Source organism: Leucopleurus acutus (genome assembly GCF_964270905.1).
Source record: "Leucopleurus acutus genome assembly, chromosome: 10".
NCBI classification, from domain to species: domain Eukaryota; kingdom Metazoa; phylum Chordata; class Mammalia; order Artiodactyla; family Delphinidae; genus Leucopleurus; species Leucopleurus acutus.
Window position 1 is genome coordinate 8,516,940 of NC_139153.1, and position 22,471 is coordinate 8,539,410.

The 22,471-nt window shown below is 38.7% G+C and overlaps 1 protein-coding gene across 1 annotated transcript in view; it reads left to right on the plus strand.

The window, feature by feature from the left end:
• The window catches only part of RAD18 (RAD18 E3 ubiquitin protein ligase), a gene marked incomplete at its 5' end in the record, with an annotated part of 118,236 nt that overhangs the window by 68,601 nt on the left and 27,164 nt on the right, over positions 1–22,471 (plus strand). The window contains 2 exons of the mRNA XM_082847449.1: positions 8,752–8,883; positions 13,541–13,715. Coding sequence (XP_082703575.1) covers positions 8,752–8,883; positions 13,541–13,715 — 307 coding nt within the window. The remainder of the gene's footprint in view (positions 1–8,751; positions 8,884–13,540; positions 13,716–22,471) is intronic.

Here is a 22,471-nt window from a genome sequence, read left to right on the forward strand (position 1 = left end):
CACGCACCGCGATGAAGAGTGGCCCCTGCTTGACGCAACTAGAGAAAGCCCTCATGCAGAAACGAAGACCCAACACAGCCAAAAAATAAAATTAAATAAATAAAAAATGACGTAAAATTACAAAAAACCAAAACAAAACAATATTGCTAGCGGAACTTCCCTAGTGGTGCAGTGGTTAAGACTCCGTGCTCCTAATGCAGGGGGCTTCGGTTTGATCCCCGGTCAGGCGCAGACAAAAAAAAAAAAAAATTGAAATGAGAATAAAGGCAGCCATTCACAGAGCCGGAGGAAGAGTATTGCAGGCAGAGGGAGCGTCAGGGGCAGAGGTGCTGAGGTAGACACAGCGTCGGCGGGTGTGAGTGGAGTGTAGTGAGCGAAGCGGAAGAGTGGTGTACAGGGAGGCAGGGCCAGGTCCCGGAAGGAAAGACCTTGTAAGAGTGTACTGGGCTTTATTCTTCCTGCAGTGGGAAGTCATTGGAGAGTTTAGAAAGACAAGTAATATGATTTTATTTATGTCTAAAAAGATGGCATCTGCTGAATACAGAATAAATTGTAAGGTGGCAAGAAATAGTAAGAAAACTAACCGAAAGGCTCTTCACTCAGGCAATATTTATGGATCACCCAGACAGTATTCTAGGTATTGGGAATATAACATTAAAGAAACAGACCAAGTCTCTGCCCACATGGAGCTTACACTGTATTGGGAATAGTCAGACAGTAAACAAACGAGTAAGATGTGTCAGATAGTGATACATGCTAGGAAGAGACTTAAGGTAGGGATAGAAAGTGATGGAGCTGCTTGACCAGAAGGGCTCCTTTAAGAAGGGTGATGTGATGTTTGAGAAGAGACCTGAATGAAGTGAGACCATTTTAGTAAATTAGGTCAGGGATGTGGCATTTCTAGAGTGGTAGCAGAAGTAAAATACACAATTCAAGGTAAACTTTCAAAGTAGAACCAATAGTACTTGCTGATGAATTTAATATAGGGGGTGAATAAAAGAGGAATCAAGAATGACCCCTGCATTTTTGGTTCAAGCACCTGGAGAAGTGATGATGCCATTTACTGAGATGGAGACCAGGGTGAGGATTGTGGATGGGGAAATGGAATCAAAATTCCTATTTTGTCTGTGTTAAGTTTTGGGTTTTAGTGGATATCCAAGTGGAAAAGAGAATTAGGCATGAATGGATGAATCTATCTAACTAAAAAGACATGTGCTTTAAAATTGTATACTTAGGTACAATTAGCTGGGAGAAGAGGTCTGTGGGGAACAGAGCCTAAGGCTAAGCCCTGGGGCACCCCAACGTTTAGAGCAACAGTTCTCAGTTCTCTAAGCCTCTGTACACTCTTAAAACTTGTCTAGGGCACCAAAGAGCTTTCATTTGTGTGGGTTATAGTTGTTGATATGTATCATATTACAGATTAAAGCTTGGGGGACTTCTGCTTCTGGCCAAGACAGAATAACTGGGACCTGATATACAACAACCCCCCCGCCCCCCCCCAAAAAAAACAACAAACAACCACTGTAAATGGACAAAACATATGAAATAGTTTTCAAGGCGTTAGACATTAGGTAACAAAGGACAGGAATCTCTGAGAGATGGAAAAATTTATTATACGAGCCCTATGATAGAGTTTCTAGGCTCCGGGTCGGGCAGGGAGATCCTAGGCAGAGCTTGGGGGGCTCTGAGTTAAGGAGAAAGAAAGACCAGAGAAACTGAAGGAGCTGAAGTTTGCAAGACAGAGTGCGGAGAAGAGAAAGTTGCACTGAAGAGAGAACCCCGGGGGTCTGCAGAAGGTCACCTTGTGAGTTCATTCAGTGCACAAAGTCTGTTCACAAAGCCCTCTGGAAGATCACCAATATTTGGAAACTAAATAATACACTTCCAAATAACACATGGGTCTAAGAAAAATTAAAACCGAGAAATTTCAAAAATATTTATTAACTTATTTAAAAACAACAATAAGTTCATTATATTAACATAAATCATAAATGGCATATTTTGGTAAAAAGATAACTTTCCCAGCACAGAAAAATCAAAGTAAATGGAGATTTCTACTCCTAGCCCAGATGGAATAAAAGACTGTATTTACTTTTCTCCCTTAAAAGCTGGAAAACCAGATGAAATATATAAATCAGTAGATTTTCAGATATTGGAAAAAGGTAGCACAGGACTGTTTCCCCTGAGAGAAGGAAAACAAATAAGATGGTGAGCTCTACAGGTCCAGCAGCTTGCAGGCAGCTTTAAGGTCCCGGGTGGGGGAACCTCAAAATAATCACTAAATAGGTACAACAATATAAAATTAACAATATCCTATTGAAATTACCAGGAATTCAAAGAAGCAAAAAAATAACATCCTAGAAAAGAGAAAAATCAATTAATAGAACCAGACCCAGCAATGACAGAGACGATGAAACTAGTAGATAAAACTGTTTAAACAACATTTACAAATATGTTCTTTAGAAGAAGGACGAATGAGGGAGGGTCATGCTGAGTTGAGAAATGGACAGTATTGAAAAAAGACCAAAAAGGGAGTTCCCTGGCAGTCCAGTGGTTAGGAGTCCTCACTTTCACTGACCCGGGTTTGATCCCTGGTTGGGGAACTAGATCCTAGAAGGCGCACAGTGTGGCCAAAAAACGAAAACAAAAACAAACAAACAAAAAAAATGGAATTCCTTAGATGACATACGTACTTGAATTGAAAAATATTCTGGCTGAGGAAAATGCAGATTAGGGAATAAATTGAACTGAATGAAAGGACATCATAGCAATGTGTGTTGCAGCTAAAGCAATGCTTAGAAGGAAATGTGTAGCATTAAAAGCTTATATTAGAAAAGAGAAGAGGTTTTAAATTTGTTATCTATGCTTTCATCTTAAGAAACTAGGGAAAGAAGGGCAAATTCCATCCTAAGTAAGCAGATGGAAAGTAACAGTGAAGAGCAGAAATCAGTGAAATTGAAGACAGAAAAATAACAGAGAAAATCTATGAAACCACAAGCTGTTTGTTAAGGTCAACAAAATTGGGAACCCTCTAGCAAGCCTGATTAGGACAAAAAGAGAGAAAGCACAAATTGCCAGTATCAGGAATAAAAGAGGGAGAATTACTAAGTATCCTATTGATATTAAAAGCACAGTAAGGGAATATTATGAATAACTTCATGCCAGTCAGTGTGGAAACATACATGAAATGGACAAGTTTCTTGAAAGACACAAATTACCAAACCTTACTCAAGAAGAAATAGATAAGGTTGAATAGCCTTATATCTAGTAAATGAATTGAATTTGCATCCCCAGGAAGAAAACTCCAGATCCAGTTGGCATCGCTGGTGTGAATTCTATGAAACACATAAGGAAGGAAATAATACCAATTCTACAAAATTTTTTCTAAAAAATTGAAAAGGAAGGAATACTTCCTACCTCATTTTATGAAACTAAAGTTTCCATGAAAGTTAAAACCAGACAAGGGTAGTATAATGAAAAGTTCTGACCAATATTCCTCACGAACATAGATGCAAAAATTCTTAACAATATTTTAGTAAATCAAATCCAGCACAACATAAAAAGGATAATGCATTATAACCAAGTGGAATTTATCCTAAGAATGCAAGATTGGTTTAATGTTAGAAAATTAATCAATATAATTCAGTGTATTAACAGAGTGGAAAAAAACCACTATAATTTTATAGGTAGATGCAGAATAAGTATATGTCAAAGTTGAACACCCATTAGTAATAAAAACTCTCACTAAATGAGAATTTTTTTAATCTGGTATAGCAGGGATCCCCAACCCCTGGGCCGTGGACCGGTACCAGTCCACGGCCTGTTAGGAACCGGGCCGCACAGCAGGAGGTGAGCGGCGGTCGAGCGAGTGAAGCTTCATCTGCCGCTCCCCGTTGCTCCCGTTACCACCTGAACCATCCTCCAACCCCGGTCTGTGGAAAACTTGTCTTCCATGAAATCAGTCCCTGGTGCAAAAAGGTTGGGGACCGCTCTGGTATAGGATATCTGAAAAACCTACAACTAACATCATATTTAATGGTAAAATATTGAATGCTTCTCTTCTGACTAGGAACAGGGTAGAGAAGTCTATTCTTACCACTTTTGTTCAGCATTGTACCGTGGGTCCTTGCCAGTGTGATAAGGCAAGAAAGAGAAGTAATATTCAGATTTGAAAGGAAGAAATAAGACTTTTTGTTCATAGTTGACATGATCATCTTTCACAAGTAGTATGAATCGTAAAAGAAAAAGAAAAAAGTGATAAATTATATTTCATTAAAACAAAAGCTTTTACACTTCAGAAGACAAATATGAAGGGACTTCCCTGGCGGTCCAGTTGTTAAGACTCCATGTTTCCACTGCAGGGGGTGTGGGTTCGATTTCTGGTAGGGAAACTAAGATCCCACATGCTGCATGGTGCGGCAAAAAAAAAAAAAGAGAAATACGAAAATGAAAAAGCAAGTCACAGATTGTGAGAAAATATTGTAAAATTTATATTTGACAAAGTGCTAGTATCTGTATTATATAAAGAACTCTTAAAATTCAGTAAGTCCTAGGATGTATTTTTTAAAAGCGCAGATATTTAAACATCTTCAGAGAAGGAGATACTCAAATACCAAATAACCACATGAAAAGGTATGGTTATTTTAATGGCAAAAAAGAAGAAAGAAAGAATGAAAGGATAATCCCAAGTGTTGGCCAGGATGTAGAGCTAATGGAACTCTTATACATTGCTGGTGAGAATGCAATATGATACAGCCACTTAGATAAACAGTTTAGTAGTCTGTTATAAATGGAAACATAAACCTACCTACCAGTAATTCTACTCCTAGCTATTTACCCAGCAGAAGTGAAAGCATATGTCCACATCTAGATTTTTATTTATTTTTTTTTATAAATTTATTTATTTTTTATTTATTTTTGGCTGCGTTGGGTCTTTGTTGCTGCGTGCGGGCTTTCTCTAGTTGCGGTGAGCGGGGGCTGCTCTTCATTGCAGTGTGTGGGCTTCTCACTGCGGTGGCTTCTCGTTGCGGAGCATGGGCTCCAGGCGCATGGGCTTCGGTAGTTGTGGCATGCGGGCTCAGTAGTTGTGGTGCACGGGCTTAGTTGCTCCGCAGCATGTGGAATCTTCCCGGACCAGGGCTCAAACCCATGACCCCTGCATTGGCAGGCGGATTCTTAACCACTGAGCCCCTAGGGAAGTCCCAATAGTTTACTTCTTTTTAGAGCTGAATGACACTCCACTCTCTGGATGTACCACAGTTTATTATCCATTAACCTAACGAAGGACATCTTGGTTGTTTCCTCTTTCCATTTTTAATGCACTCTGGCACTTTTTATTCTATTCTTTTTTTTTGCGGTACGTGGGCCTCTCACTGCCGTGGCCTCTCCCGTTGCGGAGCACAGGCTCCGGACGCGCAGGCTCAGCAGCCATGGCTCACGGGCCCAGCCGCTCCATGGCATGTGGGATCTTCCCGGACCGGGGCACGAACCCGTGTCCCCTGCATCAGCAGGCGGACTCTCAACCACTGCACCACCAGGGAAGCCCCATCCTATTCTTATTATTGTTTTAAGAAAAAAATGCTGGTCTGGATCTACTAAGTTGTTTTCACAACCCACACTCTGTTTCAAAAGCACAGTCCCGTCCTAGGCTTATTTGTATGCAGTGGGAAAGATTCACAAGAGAGGGGGAAATAGATGATAGAGTAAAGGATAATTGCACATACTGTATCACTGTATTACAGTATGTATCACATACTGTAAGAAGGCCTTAGTGATGGCATCCAGAGCATAAACTTGCAGTTGGCCCTTAATTGCAGCAAGGATCACCGTTTCATGCTAACTGCCAGGAAGATAGATCATGTGTGCACAGATGAAGTAGTGGTAGTTGGAAGACGACAGAGTTCCTGTTAGAACTTTTCTGTAGTTTCAAAGTAGTGTGAGCCCAACTGAGAAGGGAGTGTTGGAGGTTTGGAGAAAGTATGAAGTCGACATTTTGGAGAATTGTAAAGCAAAGTTTACTTGAGAAATGTAGAAAAGTTGTACGATAGTGCTGAGTGCTTGTTTGAGACTTACGGTCATGAATTTAAAGTGAGGCTAGTCAGTTCAGGTTAAATGAATGAATCCTGAGTGAATGTTAGCCTTTAGTGTTAATCTGTTCTTCATCCATGTTTGCTGCGTGGGTGTCATAGGTAGTCGCGGAAAAAAAGACGTGAGATTTTACTTTGGGAGACACTGACTTCAGACTCACTCTGTGATTTAAAGTAAATGAGTATGTATCTCAGTGACATCACTTTAGAGGCTAGAGTCTGTCCCACTCTCGGGATCCTGGTTTTGGTGCACCCCTGGGTTTATGGGCAGACCCAGAGATACTCTGGCTGTAAACGCTGCTCTAAAGAAAGAGCAGGTGAGGTGGTGAGGGCATGAAGGGCTTGACTTGGCACTAGAAAAGATGATGGTATTTCAGCTTGGTGAGGCAGAAAGGGTGGTATGATTCAAGTATTAAAAATCTTGAAGAGTATGACTTGGTTCAATGTGGGCTTATTCGTCAGCTCCTACCACTGTCTGAACCACTTAAAACTTTTAAGAGGTAAATTCAGGGCATTGAGCCAGCAGAACTGAGACTTTAAACTCTAAAGTTCTCCTTGCCAAATGGCAGAACTCCTAAAATGAGGTGGAGAAATGAGTGGGAACAGTTTTATTAGTGATAATCTCTTGGCATTGTTCATTTTTTGAGGGGTTATTGGACTTCTTGGGCCAAAGCCAAAGCTGTGGTTGCCATTTACTTTTTGCTTTCCAGCCTAGCTGTAGGGGTAATTAGATTTAAAAAGAAAATCTCTTCTAAACCTGGGATTTTATTACTTTAGAAGTTAAAGTCATTAAGCCTCCTTAGCTGTTATGAGATTACTTTAGCAAGTTTCCTGAGTCATTCTAAATCCACAATCCATAAGTACACAACGGAGGAGCCTTACTAACAGGAGAAGCCTTACTAGCAGAATGGCCCAGGCTGATCTGCTTAAATTATGTGGACCCCATAGTGCTGTGTTACCCTTGCCTAACACAAACTACATAAGGATGGCAGTGGTAGTAGTCCATTGATTCTGGGGAGCTGAACAAGTACAAAGTAATTGTTCTCAAATGTATAGAGTTAAATAGGACTTAAAAGAAATCACCTAGCTTGTATTCTACATGAGATCTCACCTATTTCTGAAGAGCTAATTTTTTCTAGTAATCTTTATGGGCAGCTTATATTTTGCTGAAATTTTAACCAGTCTCTTATTTAAAATTTACCAGACACTTTGCAACCCAACACATTAGTTTCACTGGGAGTTTTCGTACACATACCATGCACATAAATATGTTGGAATTAGGAGCATTTTGTCCCTAATGTCCAAAGAACAGTCACATGTATAGATCAGGAATATTGAAATGAATATGCAAATGGAGGGAAAACTGGCTTTTTCCAGAGGGGGACGGAAGTCAATCGAACCTTCACCAGACAGGATTCTGCTTGTCTATAGACAAGAATTGTTTTCCATTGTGGTCGGTTATCTACAATTTACAGAACTGTAACATAGCTCAAGGGCAGTGGATGACTGGAATCCTGGAAGGGTGGCTCTAGGAAATGCATAGTTTTCAACCGAAGCACAAATTTTCCCCTAAACCCAGTTATTCATGGGAATAACTACAGGGAATATGATGGTTACTGGAGGAAAACAGTCTCAAAACTTTGTGTTAACTACTTGCAGTATGAATCTTTCTAAAATGTATTTTTATAGGATCTACAACATCATTTTGGACCATGACTTAAGTGTTTAAGGTTGCTAGATAAGTAAGTACAGCCTCAGCTGTTTGAACCATGGTTCAGAATCACAAATAGATGTGTTCAAGTCCATGGTCGAATGACGAACAGCTACTCTTTATTGAGTAAATTAATGTACACTAATAATGGTGACCTGGAGGTCAGGCTTAAATTATCTTCAGAGGTGTTAAAGTAGTAGTAAATTAAGATTGGTTAATTATAATATCCTAAGATAAGGTAGATTGGTGGTGGTGGGGATCTTAGATTATTAAAGGGGTTCTGATAGGAAACAGGCAAGAAATGTGAAGGAAAAGGGGGAAATTAAAGTAGATATCCTATGTTTTTATCCAACTTTCCTAGAAGCTTCTGCTTTTATACTCAGTTAGTGTTCTTCCTCTTAGTACTCAGTTGTGTCTGGGAAGTTAGAATGGTGTCTTTTGGTTATATTTAAGAAAACAGCATCTTTCATGCTCTTATCAAAAAGCCTTTTTAGGGCTTCCCTGGTGGCACAGTGGTTGGGAGTCTGCCTGCCGATGCAGGGGACACGGGTTCGTGCCCCGGTCCAGGAAGATCCCACATGCCGCGGAGCGGCTAGGCCCGTGAGCCATGACTGCTGAGTCTGCGTGTCTGGAGGCTGTTCTCCGCAACGGGAGAGGCCACAACAGTGGGAGGCCCGCGTACGGCAAAAAGAAAAGCCTTTTTAAAAGAGTGGGGTATGGGAAGAAACTACAGTTGCGAACTAGGAATATCATGTTTCAAGTTTGTATCTGAGGAAGGGGGAAGATATAAAAGAATGCTTCCTCAGCTCCCCAGGCCTTTTAAATTCGTTGTAAGTGTGTCCAAAGGGTGCTGTTCTTGAGCAAGCTTGTGTTATTCTTGGTGTTCAGTCTATCGGTTGTAGACATGTAACTTTTATAGTCCTTGATTTACTGAGAAGATCTTTTGAATTTCAGGTATAAAACATCAGAATGAATTTCAGCGTCTGGTGGATCAAGCCAAAAAAGGATATAAGAAAACTGTTGGAATGTCAAAAAAAAAAGTAAAAGAAGAAGATGAATCTACAGAAAAGCTATTTGTATGCGTGGGTAAGAGACTTTAACTAAAAACAGAAGTATATGGAATTTTTAAATTTTTAATATCAAAAGGAAAAAAACAAAGGAATTTACTTTGGACTTAATTGGTATTTGAAATGGGCAAAAGTATTTTTAGACATATAGCAGTTGTTGGATGTAAACTAGGTTTATTACTCTGGGAAGAATGATCGTGGAGATGTCCTGAAGACACAGTTTCTAAAATCTGTCTTCCTTTCCATTAATGAGAAATCAGAAGTTTTTTAGTTGTTTAAGCTTGAGGTATAGGATTTATTGCTGCAGATCCTTAGGTATCCTACAAAGAGAATAAATTATTTTTATTATAGGTCTCTGGTAATAACTTTGGATGGAATGTTCTGCTAAAATATCTAAGGCTAGTACACAGCACATTCCAATTTCAACCCATTTTAAAATTTGAGATTGATATTATATTTGTGTTGCCAGGACTTTGGGCCAGTGAACAAAAAAACAATCATAATGGAGGAAAGTGCACAAGAAAATTCTTTATTATTTTGTCTTTATTGTGATAAAAATAAACAAAACATATTTATCATTTTAACCATTCATAAATGTACAATTCAGTGGCATTAAGTACATTCACGGTGTTGTGTCACCATCACCACTATTATACCCAAAACTTTTTCATCGTTTCCAGTGAAAACTCTGTACCCATTAAATAATAACTCTTCCACTTTCCCCACCATTTCTTGGTAATCTCTGGTCTACTTTCTGTGTCTATGAATTTGGTTATTCTAGGTACCTCATAAGTGGAATCATATATTATTTGTCCTTCTTTGTCAGCTTATTTCATTAAGCATAATGTTTTCAAGGTCCCCATGTTGTAGCATATATCAAAATTTCATTATTTTTTATGGCTGAATTCCATTGTATCTATATACCACATTTTGTTTATCCATTCTTCTGTAATGGGTTATTTTCACCTTTTGGCAGTTGTGAATAATGCTGCTGTGTGCATTGGTGTTCATGTATCTGTTCAAGTCTCTGCTTTCCATTCTTTTGGATATGTACCTAGCAATGGAATTTCTGGTTCACATAGTAATTCTTTGTTTACCTTTTCAGAAACCACCAAACTATTTTCCATAGTGGCTGCACCATTTTACATTCCCACCAGCAATGCTTGAGGATTCCAATTTCTCTATATGTGTGTCAACACTCGTTATTTTCCTTTTTTTTTTTTTTTTTTTTACTGTAGCCACCTTGGTAGATGTCAATTTGTATCTCATTGTGGTTTTTTGATTTGTATTTTTCTAATGACTAATGACATTGAGCATCTTTTTATATGGTTAGTGGCCATTTGTTTTTCTTCTTTGGAGAAATGTCTGTTCAAGTCTTTTGCCCATTTTTTAATTGGCTTGTTTGTTTTTTTGTTGTTGAGTTTTAAGAGTTCTTTAAATATTTTGAATATTAATCCATTATATATATGGTTTGCAAATATTTTTCAGCTTTTTTCTGGGTTGTCTTTTTGTTTTCAGGATAGTATCTTTTGATGCATAGAGTGCTTTATTTTGATGAAGACCAGTTTATCAATTTTTTCTTTTGTTGCTTGTGCTTTTGCTGTTATAGCCATGAAGTTGTTGCAAAATCAGTGTCATGAAGATTTTCCTATGTGTTTTCTCCGAAGAGTTTTATAGTTTTAGCTCTTACGTTTAGGTCTGTGGTCCACTTTGAGTTAATTTTTGTATATGGTGTAAGTAACGGTCCATCTTCATATTTTTGCATGTAGATAATGCAGTTTTCTGAGCACCATTTGTTAAAAAGACTGTCCTTTCTCTGTTGAATGCTTTTGACATCCTTGTTGAAAATCAATTGACCATGTATGTGAGGGTTTATTTCTGTACTCTGTGTTCTATTTAATTGGTCTGTATGTCTATCCTTACGCCAGTGCTATACTGTTTTAATTACCATAGCTTTGTAACAAATTTAAGAGTTGGAGTCCTCCAACTCTTGGGGTATGAGTCCTCCAACTTTATTCTTCCTTTTCAAGGTTGTTTTGGCCATTTGGTTCCCTTGAGAGTCCATGTGAATGTTACGATGGATTTTTCTATTTCTGCAAAAAGTGCCATTGGGATTGCATTGATTAGTTGCTTTGGTTAGTTGACATCTTAACAATATTAAGTCTTCTGTTCCATGAACACAGGATGTCTGTCATTCATTTTTGTCTTTTTAAAAATTACTTTCAACAATGTTTTGTAGTTTTCAGCATGCAAGTCTTTCACCTCCTTGGTTAGATTTATTTCTAAGTGTTTTATTCTTTCAGTGCTATTACATTCTTTATTTTTGTCCTCAGTTCTTTTGGTGTCCTGTAGTAGGTTGCTGCCTGAGTATAAGTATATACTTTATGGTCTTTGTGAGCAAGTTAAATTTGTTCATGCAGTTGTTAAAGGACGTTGTCAGAGAGTAGTTGAGGTCTGAGAAAATCTGGCTTAATATCTCGGATTAAGAGAATATTTTTGTTTATTGGCTGAATCTCTTTTGGAAATGATTGATTGCTTGTAGTCAGGGGTGGTGTATTCTTTGTGTACGTGCACATGAGTATTGCTCTGTCTGGGGTTCAGCGATGAGTGCTGCTGGTAGATAGCTGCGCATGAACGCGTGTGTCTGGGAGGGGTGGGGAGTGTGAGAGAGAGGCAGACAGACTGGCACAGACCGAAAGGTTGGGCTTTTTATTTTTTTGCGGTACGCGGGCCTCTCACTGTTGTGGCCTCTCCCGTTGCGGGGCACAGGCTCCGGACGCGCAGGCTCAGCGGCCATGGCGCACGGGCCCAGCCGCTCCGCGGCATGTGGGATCTTCCCGGACCGGGGCACGAACCCGTGTCCCCTGCATCGGCAGGCGGACTCTCAACCGCTGCGCCACCAGGGAAGCCCAGGCTGGGCTTTTTATAGCATCAGACAACCAGTGTAACTTTTGCTCTTTAGAGTAAACTTGCTCATTAAAGTGCCAATATAAGTGAACAAGGTATGTGTCCTGTTAAGTAAAACCTTCATCTGTTTTTGTTACTTGACGTTTCTTTAGGGAGGTTTAATGTCGGGGCCTCATGTTTTCGGCTTTATTTGGAGTTCCGTCCTGAGATCCATGGGCAGATATGAAGGATAACTGACTTCCATTGCCCCCAGTCGTTGAATGATATTTGTCTGCAAGAGGGAATTTATCCTGTAGAAGCTTATATAAGAGGGGAAGAAGTAAGAGAAGAATATAAATCAGGTGCAAAAATAAAAGGTAGTTTTATGTTGAATTCCTGCTCCGTGGTTTGCCGGCTTGATTGCATTCTCCCAGCCAGTTGAGTGATAGAGTTGCCTGGGTTCACCGGGTTTACTGGGTGATTGATTCCTCTCAACTGGTCCTAGGTGTCTGTTTACAAGAGAATATCCTAGAGATCCTGGATGGTCCTTTTAGTTGACTGCATGTTTCCCTTTCCCAGGTAAACATTAGAGGGTACAGTTTTGTTTTGGTAATGAGCAGGCTTAGCGAAAGCCAGACAACATCAGGAGCTTATTTTTAGAAATTGTACTCTTGTGTGATGCAGGCTGTTCACGAGGGTAACAAAAACTTATAATTGTTTCTGGAAAAATCTTGACCATATGGAGTTGGAAAGGTTTTTGTTTGTTTGTTTGAAGAATCTTATTCTTTTTCCATAAACTTTATCTTTATAACAAAACCTTGACAGTTCTCATTGGTGTCCTTTGTTAAAGGTCACTTGCCTCCACAAGTGCATGAGTGATGTGTGAAAGCTCTTCTTCTCTGTGAGCAAACCCATGAAAGGGGGCTGTATCCCAGTAGCACGTGTCAGGCATGTCAAGAACTCACTCGGTCCCTGAATCTTAAAGCCAGCACAAGTGAAGTCCCAGCAGAGCCCTGAAACACATCGTGAGGGAGGGGCCTGGACACTGAAGAATCCTGCACAGAGATGATTTTCTGCACTCATATTCACAGATATTTGGTCACATCTGTATGTCATCTTCCTGCAAACACTGTGTCTGCATCCCCCCAGCTTTCCTGGGCCTTTATCTTTATCTGCAGTAAGAGACCTCGGAAAGTGAGAATATGATAAGGGATGTGTAGAAATGTGACATGTGTTGGATCAAACAGATATATTGGTTATGTCTTACTAGTTTTTCTCTTCCCCAGTGAATATTAGATTCTATGTAACAGATTTAGAAAAATGTCCAGATGGATTCACTACCATTCAGCAGTCAGTGACAAATATTGTGCTTCTCTTATTAACTGAATCTTTAATCCTTTTTTGTCATGTTTCTTATGTTTATCACTCTTCTCTGATCTGTGAAATATTCAGGAATTCTTTAGTAATACTGTAAATAAAAGCCTCATTAGAATTATAAGGTTCTCCCTGCTCCTGGTTTTAAAGAACATTTTATTTTTGAATTAATTAATCTGGAAATACATTGGGTGGACAGTATAACCAGATAGCACCAGTGTAGTGCTAATTCTTACTCTCTGGCTGTCACTAGGGTTTTGGAATCAGTGTTCCATAAACTCCTATTTTACCAAATAGGAATATTAAATGTTGTGGAAATAATAAATACACAGAGGTTGTAAATTTGAAGGTACTCTTAAATGTTTCTTTTCTTTTCTTTCTTTCTTTCTTTCTTTCATTTCTTTTTTCCTTTTTAGGACAGGAAGATAATAAAATGAAATTCTCAGATATACCCTCGGTAACAAACCACTTCCCTCAGTCAAAGCTGGACTCCTCAGGGAAACTAGAGCCTGACAGACCAGATGATTCTTCCAGTTGTACTGATATTCAAGAGGAAGCTCTTTCTTCACCAGAGTCAGAGTCATGCAATAGGTAAGAAACTTGCAGTAGTTGATTATTTTAAATTTCTGTTTTCTGTGCATGCTAAGAGACCAGCACAAGTAGCCAGAAAATAGCTTTGAGGCCTGGTGCCATTCCTCATCTCCTTCCACTGTCTCCTGCGCTTTGTAGGGTTCACAGAGGGATCAGGGCAGGATGTGGGGCGTATGTGCAGCAGTCACTGGGGACTTTGTCTTCTGCTCTGTAGGTTGTTTTTTTTTTTTTTAATTTTTTTAAATTTTTACTGGAGTATAGTTGATTTACAGTATTGTGTTAGTTTCTGCTGTACAGCAAAGTGAATCTGTTACACATATATCCACTCTTTTTTTAGATTCTTTTCCCATATAGGCCATTATGTGTATGGCAGTTCTTTGTGCTATATAGTAGGTCCTTATTAGTTATCTATTTTATATATAGTAGTGTGTGTATGTCAATCCCAGTCTTCCAACTTTATCCCTTCCCCCTCCCCCTTATCCCATGGTAACCATAAGTTTATTTTCTGCATCTGTAACTCTTTTTCTCTTTTGTAGATAAGTTCATTTGTACCCTTTTCTTAGATTCCACATATAAGCAATATCATACGGTATTTGTCTTTGTCTGTCTGACTTAGTTCACTCAGTATGACAATGCCTCGGTCCATCCATGTTGCTGCAAATGTAGCCTTTATATAGATATTTTTCCTAGAGTTAGAAAAGAGAGCCTGACTGGCAGTGAAATTTTTATCAAAAGAATGAGTGAAGGAGATAAACACAGCTATACTAGAAAGTAGAGGTGGCCAGAAAGACAAAAGAAAGAAAAATTTAATTGAGCAAATAGAATGGATGGGGAACCTTTTGCAATGAGAGATTTGGGGGTGAGTCACTTTTCCAAAATTTTTAAAAGACAATTTAAGAAGATGATGTGTTTTTGAAATATGACATATTGTTTTGTTATAGTTACCATTTTGTGTTCTCACCATTCACTTTATATGATAAATGCTACCCATGTTTCTACCTCATCTTTATAACTTTTTTTAGTAGATGCAGCATTCTGTTGGGTTTCTGTACCATAATTGACCAAACTTTTAAATTTCTATTGTATTTCTACATCTTCCCCAGTGTTTTTTTTTTTTTTTTTTAATTTTTATTTATTTTATTTATTTATTTTTGGCTGTGTTGGGTCTTTGTTGCTGCACACAGGCTTTCTCTAGCTGTGGTGAGCAGGGGCTACTGTTCGTTGCGGTGCGCAGGCTTCTCATTGTGGTGGCTTCTCTTGTTGCAGAACACGGGCTCTAGGCACACAGGCTTCAGTAGTTGTGGCACATGGGCTCAGTAGTTGTGGCTCGTGGGCTCTAAAGCTCAGGCTCAGTAGTTGTGACACATGGGCTTAGTTGCTCCACAGCATGTGGGTTCTTCCCGGACCAGGGATTGAACCTGGGTCCCATAGCCAATGCCTGGCATGGTCAATCCTCCCAAGAAGTTTGCTGTTATTTTCTCATTTTTGCATCTTCCATCAGGGCATCCTTCTGGTCACTACTTTAAATTCAGCATTTCCTCCACAAGGTACCCGCTCTGTTCCCCTCAGCTTCTGGTCTCTTAAGGATGTAGTCATAGATCTTTTGGACATTATTGGTGGGTCTTGCTTTCCTATGGTTTGGCCTCCTGGATAGTTATTGCATGACTTCTGGTTCCACACAGAATTCTATGTGGGATTTGGCCAGGGCAGCGTGACAGGAGAACTGTCTCATGGTACAGAAGAAGCAGCTGTGGTTTAATGGAAATCAGAAGCTGGATAAGTGATGCCTCTGCCACCCATTAGCTGTTTGAGCTTCAGTTCTTCCACTGAATATATGGTACATTTGCTTGAAGACATCATGTAAATTCATGAGACATAAATACGAAATTTTCACCATCCTCTAGGTATCTTGAGATATTTGGAGACAGGTAGATTCTCATACTTTCTCTAAAATTTTACTTCATTTAGGGCTTCCCTGGTGGCGCAGTGGTTGAGAGTCTGCCTGCTGATGCAGGGGACACGGGTTTGTGCCCCGGTTCGGGAAGATCCCACATGCCGCGGAGCGGCTGGGCCCATGAGTCATGGCCGCTGAGCCTGCGCATCCGGAGCTTCACTCTGTATGACAGTCTCTAGATCGATCCACATCTCAACAAATGATCCAATTTCGTTCCTTTTTATGGCTGAGTAATATTCCATTGTATATATGTACCACAACTTCTTTATCCCTTCGTCTGTCGATGGGCATTTAGGTTGCTTCCATGACCTGGCTATTGCAAATAGTGCTGCAATGAACATTGGGGTGCATGTGTCTTTTTTAATTATGGTTTTCTCTGGGTATATGCCCAGTAGTGGGATTGCTGGGTCATATGGAAATTCTGTTTTTAGTTTTTTAAGGAACCTCCAAAACATTCTCCATAGTGGCTGTATCAATTTACATTCCTACCAACAGTGCAAGAGGTTCCCTTTTCTCCACACCCTCTCCAGCATTTGCTGTTTGTAGATTTTCTGATGATGCCCCAGTGTTTTTTATACTTACACACCTAAAGCTGTGGTAGAGCTCTCCCTATAGGAAGTCTTTTGTTTCTAATGAATTACTCCCTTAACTTTAGCATCATTTTGACCTTGGTAAGTGGTGTTGTTGCCTTCTGAATGAATTGTACCAATTTTAAATGCTAACAGCAACATGTTATTTAATCTTTGGTATTTGTTCATTTAAAAATTGTTCACAGTACTCTAGAATGATAGATTATGTCTAGTCTAAAATATCAAATTAAGAAGAAATTTTTTTATGAGAAGAATATACCCAAGGACCCTCTGCTTTCCTAGGGTTCTTGGAAAACAGCTTCAGGTTATTCAGAATCAAGTATTAGGAAGGGAAAATCTTCTCATTTTGCCCCGAACATTTTCAAGATCAGATCGGGATCAGTTTTTTCCCGAGTTGGGTAAAGGCAGAATGTACGGTAGCCTGAGTTTCTGCAAGACTGTGGCTCTGCTGCACAGTTACTCTGGATCAGGCCATTCCTGTAAGTTCATTGGGTAGTGTTTGTTTTTAAACACAAAACTTATCAGAGTACAGGGTAGAAACGGAGGAGAAACAGAGTTCAGGGAAATAAGAGTGAGTTTTTAAGCATAGTCACGAGATGCCCGAATGTTCTGGAATGCCAGGATGAAATGGGACATTTTAATAAATTTGGAGTGGAGGGTGGAATGGAGGAAAATGAAAGGGGAGACACATGGCAGCCAGATGTATTTTTATCTTGTGGTGAGAGTGTGGAAAACAGGATGAGTTTGTTGGAGGTGTTGGCCTCAGACAGACTTACAGGCATCACTGAACTGTGAGAGGGTTATTAAACCATTGAATTTCTTTTAAAGTAGGCTCTTATATGCTTCCACACTTTAATTAGTTATGCATGTATATATGTCTACACACACACACACACACACACACACCCAATACACCCATGACCAGTGGAACTACCTGCTAATTGTGAATTTTTAACAGCTTTATTGAGATATAATTTACATACCATACAATTCACTCTTTTAAGTGACAATTCAGTGGTTTTTACTGTGTTGCCAAAGTTGTGCCACCATCACCACAATTTTAGAGCATTTTCATCACCCGGAAAAGAAACCTCATCCCCATGAGCAGTCACTCCACAGTTCCTCCCAACTCTGCTAGCTCCTGGCAACTACTGATCTACTCTGTCTCTATCGATTTGCCTGTTTTGGACATCTCATATAAACAGGATCATACAATATGTGGTCTTTTGTAACTGGCTTCTTTTACTTAGTATACTGTCTGCAAGGTTTATCCATTTTGTATCATGTTTCAGTACTATATTCCTTTTTCTTTCTAAATTATATTCCATTGTATGGATATGCATTTTATTTATTCATTTATTAGTTGATGGACGTTTGGGTTGTTTCTAATTGTACTTTTGACAAGGACAAAAATCATTGACTTTGTTTGCACACTTTGGAAACTTAGCTTTAGAGACCGAATATGAGGATTTGCGTGGCTTGCCTTGAGAAATCGGTCAGTGTCTGGTACTCATATCTTAAGTATAAAGAAGTGTTACACACATTGTAAATATTAAATATGTTAAACTTTAAAATTTTAATTTAATTAAGTACGCTTTTATACCCTCCTTTTAATTTGCCCTGTCATTTTGTCAGTCTAAGGTTTTTTACATTTAAAATGTTGAGTCTGTTCCTTATATAAGACCTAGAAACTCAGGCTAAAGGGAGAGTGGGAGTACAGTGGTATTTGCTTTGATTCCAGGGCGGACCACTGGGCAGCCGATTCCCGAGTGGACTGTGGAGGAGGAAGTGTGCAGGGGGAGCAGCCGTGGTGCAGCAGGAAAGTACAGGCTTACATTTGAGTGGCTTCGGGTCAGGATCTGCTGGGTGATTTGGGAGTCAATCTTTTGAAGTCCGTTTCCATAGCTATGAAGAGCATGTATAAATATCTTCTGTCTCAGATCTGTTGGGAAGATGAAATGAGGTAATAGATGTGAGGGTCTTTGATAAATATATGATTATTATTCTGGTTTTATAAAGACCAAATCAATTGAATTTTCTTCAGTAATACTTTAAAACTTGGGTCTCTAGGACTGGATATTTCAGAAATGCTTTCATAGTCCTCTATTCCTTCATTCTAATTCTTAGAGTAAATCCCACAATTTTTTTTTTTTTCCTACTTCCCTTCTGAACTTTAGAAAGTTGTGAGCCTGGGCTAATTAGTTCCATTGAAAACTCATTTAATTCAGCCTCAGCTGGGTGCTCACCACCTAATTTACTCCTTATTGCATTTCCTACCCAGTTGCCTGTGTCTGTTTCCTCACTTTGAATGAACACCTTGTCTCCCAGTTCACCAAGGCAGCTAATCTGACCTGTCTCCAGATCTTCCTTTCCATTTTAAGGTTTCTTGTAATTTCTGACCACTTCTTTCCTGTTAATTGTAAGAGAAAGATATATTTCTTAATACATTTCTAAAGACATATTCTTTCTTAAGATGAATTCATCCACCTCCTCTGAGACTTTGCTCCATCACTCATGTCTTAAGTTTGCTCTCAGATGACGCTTTTTCGTAGCCCTTCCTCCGATCTCTTCTCTTATTCTTCCCACTATGCAGGAAGTAATTTTGACTTCCTCTGTGAATTTCTGTAGCAGTGTCTCTGAATTCCATAGCAGTTTGTCTAAATCAAATCTTGCCTTGCATTATAGTTATTTGACTATCCTTGTCCTTCCTATTATTACTCATCAAAGTCCTTAAGAATTGAGTCTGTCACTCATTTAAAAAAATATCTCCTGCCTTGGGTCACTGCACGACCGTTATTAAGTGAAGGATTTCTTGATTCTAAGGTATACATTTTCTGTTTTACATTTTAATGTCTGAAATTGTGATAGGTACAGTGATCAATGGTGTTTTACAGTTGCTGCCAGCCAGGTGGTAGTTGTGATATACTTGCCAGTGTGTGAGTTTCAGTTGAGTTACATGTATTGTTAACATTACATTGGTTTGTCATTTAAAATGTCTTCAACAAAATAACGAGAAAAAAGTTGTGTACGAAGAAAGTAACAAAATACAGCAGGGTGAAAGTTTGATGTTAGCGAGGTAGTGTTCACTGTTGGATGAATGACTGTATTTCTGTATTTTCTTGCAAAACAGTCAAATGATTTACAAGACCTAAAGATGCCCACAAGTGTCTGAAGACTTGTTACGTTTTGTTAGTGAACTATGTGCAAAGGATTGCTTGTTTGTTACATGATCTACTGAAGGCAGGAGAAATGGTCACATCCCTTGGAATAGATGGGAAAAATTTCAAAGTAATAACAGTGAGCCTGACTGATTCATCTGTTGCAAAGACTATTGCTTGGGTGTCAAGTATCGATTTGTCAGACATTTCTTGCTGTCTTTGAACAGAAGCTGCTCATCTTCCAGTCACAGGTTATGTGATTGAGAAAAACAAAATTATGAGTTTAGTTTGCAGAATGGGTGTCAGTGCCTTAAATGAAATGCCTGGAGACAATTATCAGGTAATTTGGAGAAATGCTTTATCTCCAGTGCTTTTGGTGGTACGGAGGATGACTTTGTGAGGGAAAAAACAGACATCGTAGACGTTGAGTCAAAACACAATGAAGAGGGCTTCCCTGGTGGCACAGTGGTTGAGAGTCCGCCTGCCGATGCAGGGGACACGGGTTCGTGCCCCGGTCCGGGAAGATCCCACATGCCGCGGAGCGGCTGGGCCCGTGAGCCATGGCTGCTGAGCCTGTGCGTCCAGAGCCTGTGCTCCGCAATGGGAGAGGCCACAACAGTGAGAGGCCCGCGTACCGCAAAAAAACCAAAACAACAACAAAAAAAACACGATGAGTGTAGGGCTCCGAATCTGAATACGTTTTAGGAATACTTTAACCAGCTTATTTCAGTTTTTTAAAAAATATATGTACAACAATGGTATAAGATAAAAACCTATGTCTACATATGTTTAAAAGAACTCTGGATATGTAAACGTTAAAAATAATGGTTCCTCTTACCATTAATGTTGTCTTAGATTTTTGAAATGTAGTATCTGAATATGAATAAGGTCCCTAACTCACTTTAAGCATAATTTTACCACCTAGTTGGAAACTAATAAAGTCGGTCATAACACTCATAAAGTTGGTGGTAACCTGGCAGAAGGCTGTCACAAAGTATAGTGATCCATTGGTTAATGCCAGTGCGATTTAGTGACTCTAAAATCTAAATGGTCAAGAGAGATACGCAGTTGATTAGGATAATTAACACCTTAGAAATCAGGACAAGAATTCAAAGTGAAAGGGACCCATCACAACCAAATGCCTTTAGTGGAATCAAAGCATTTCAGAGATTAGTGGTCTTTATTTGTCTGGTCCAACATTTATTTTCCATAATTCAGACATCACATGGAAAGGCGATGAGACATGACACTCAGTGACTTTGTTCAGATCTTTTCCAACCCTAACATTCTGTAATCCTGTTATTTTTGACAAGTTAATAGTTGATAAATTATCTGTGTTCTTTTACCGCTTGACCATTGCAGACCATGAATCAACCTTCTAGAATTATGCTTATTCCTTGTATATTGAAGTGTTCATTTTTTACGAAAATTTTCTCACTTTTTCTTTTTATGATAGTTTTATTGCTTTCACTGTAAAGCCCTAGATTTTCAAAACAACTTTTAATTTAGATGTTATGCATGCTTATTGTGAAAAATAGAAAATTTAGGTAAACAAAAAGTAAGAGTCCAGTAAAATTTTATCAGCCAGAAAGAACTGTTAACACTTTCATATGTACATTCTTCTAAAGACAGCAGTATGGGTACGTGGATACTTAGAGGAACATTTTTAATACAGAAGCATCATACTATTTTGTAAATTTTTATGCTTTTTTTTTCTCTTTTAAAGAGACAAGTCATGCTGTTTTAGGTCTAATGTGAGTGAAAATAAATTGTGAGTTGTTTTTTTAATTCATGTAGTCATGCTGTAATACAGATTATAGATCTTATTGAATTACACTATTGGTTTTCGTTGTGTTAGAGCAGTATTTAAATTTATGTAATATGCCAGATTGACAACTAAGAATAATCTTACTTTAAGATCCAATAGGTGTATCTAATCCAAATAATTACTAGGATGAAATTGTTTGTTGCTAATTTGTTTCTTAACTCGTAAATAAGTACCTCTTTTAGAGTTTTAATTATTAATGTTATATTGATTCTTTCTTGCCAATTTGAAGACAGATGATAAAAAAATTGATAAGAATTTTAGATTTTTGTACACCCCCTAGATGACTTCCGGGAGTTCAAGAGACTTGTCCAAATTTCTGTAAATTCACTTATTGTTCTTCTTAAGAAGAGAGGGCTTTTGTTTCCTGAGTTTTGGCAAGCAGAAAAAACTCCATTTTTATTGAGTGCTAAGTTATAAGAAAAGATGCTTTTGATTATGACCCTAGCGAGGAAGCTTTAATCTTCATGTAGAGATGAATAGTGGTCATGCTGTTCTTTGGAAGAACCTTTAGATCATTATTTAAAAAAAATATTTATGCACTTTAATTCTAGGCAATATAAGTTAAAAAGAAACTTTTTATGTAACTGGAAAAAATTGAGTAATGTCATAGATTAGGTAATATTATATCAGTATTCAATTTCCTGATTTTGAAAATTTTATTATGGTTGTGTAAGTGAATGTACTTGTTCTTAAGAAATGCACGCTGAAGGGTTAAAGGGACATGATGGCTGAAACTCTCAGTGCTTAAAAAAATAACGTGTATGTGTGTGAGTGTACACACACAGAGAGAAAGAGTGAGAAAGCAAATGTGGCAAAATGTTAGCAATTGGAAAATCTGGGTGAAGGGTCTAAGAGTCATTTTTTTTGTAAGTGTGAAATTGTTAAAATTAAAACAAATTATTGGAAAGGGTCATTTTCCATAATCAGAGAGACTTGTTTATACCAGAAGATTTTCTAAAGGAAAGATTTATAGTTACGATTTATTGGCTAAAAAAAGTGGTAGCCAGGGATCTACATGGGATGCTGAGTATTGTTTTCAGTCTCTGAAACCATATTTATTTCAGTCAGTCTGTTCAGGACTGACCCAACATGGTTACCTCAGCTTTGGTGTGTTAGAGAGTGTGGGCTAATGAAGCAGGGACTTTGATTTCAGTAGGAATGAAGAGTATCACAGAGACCACCTAATTTCACTGCTTGGTAACCTGTAACCTGCGTGAACCTTCTTG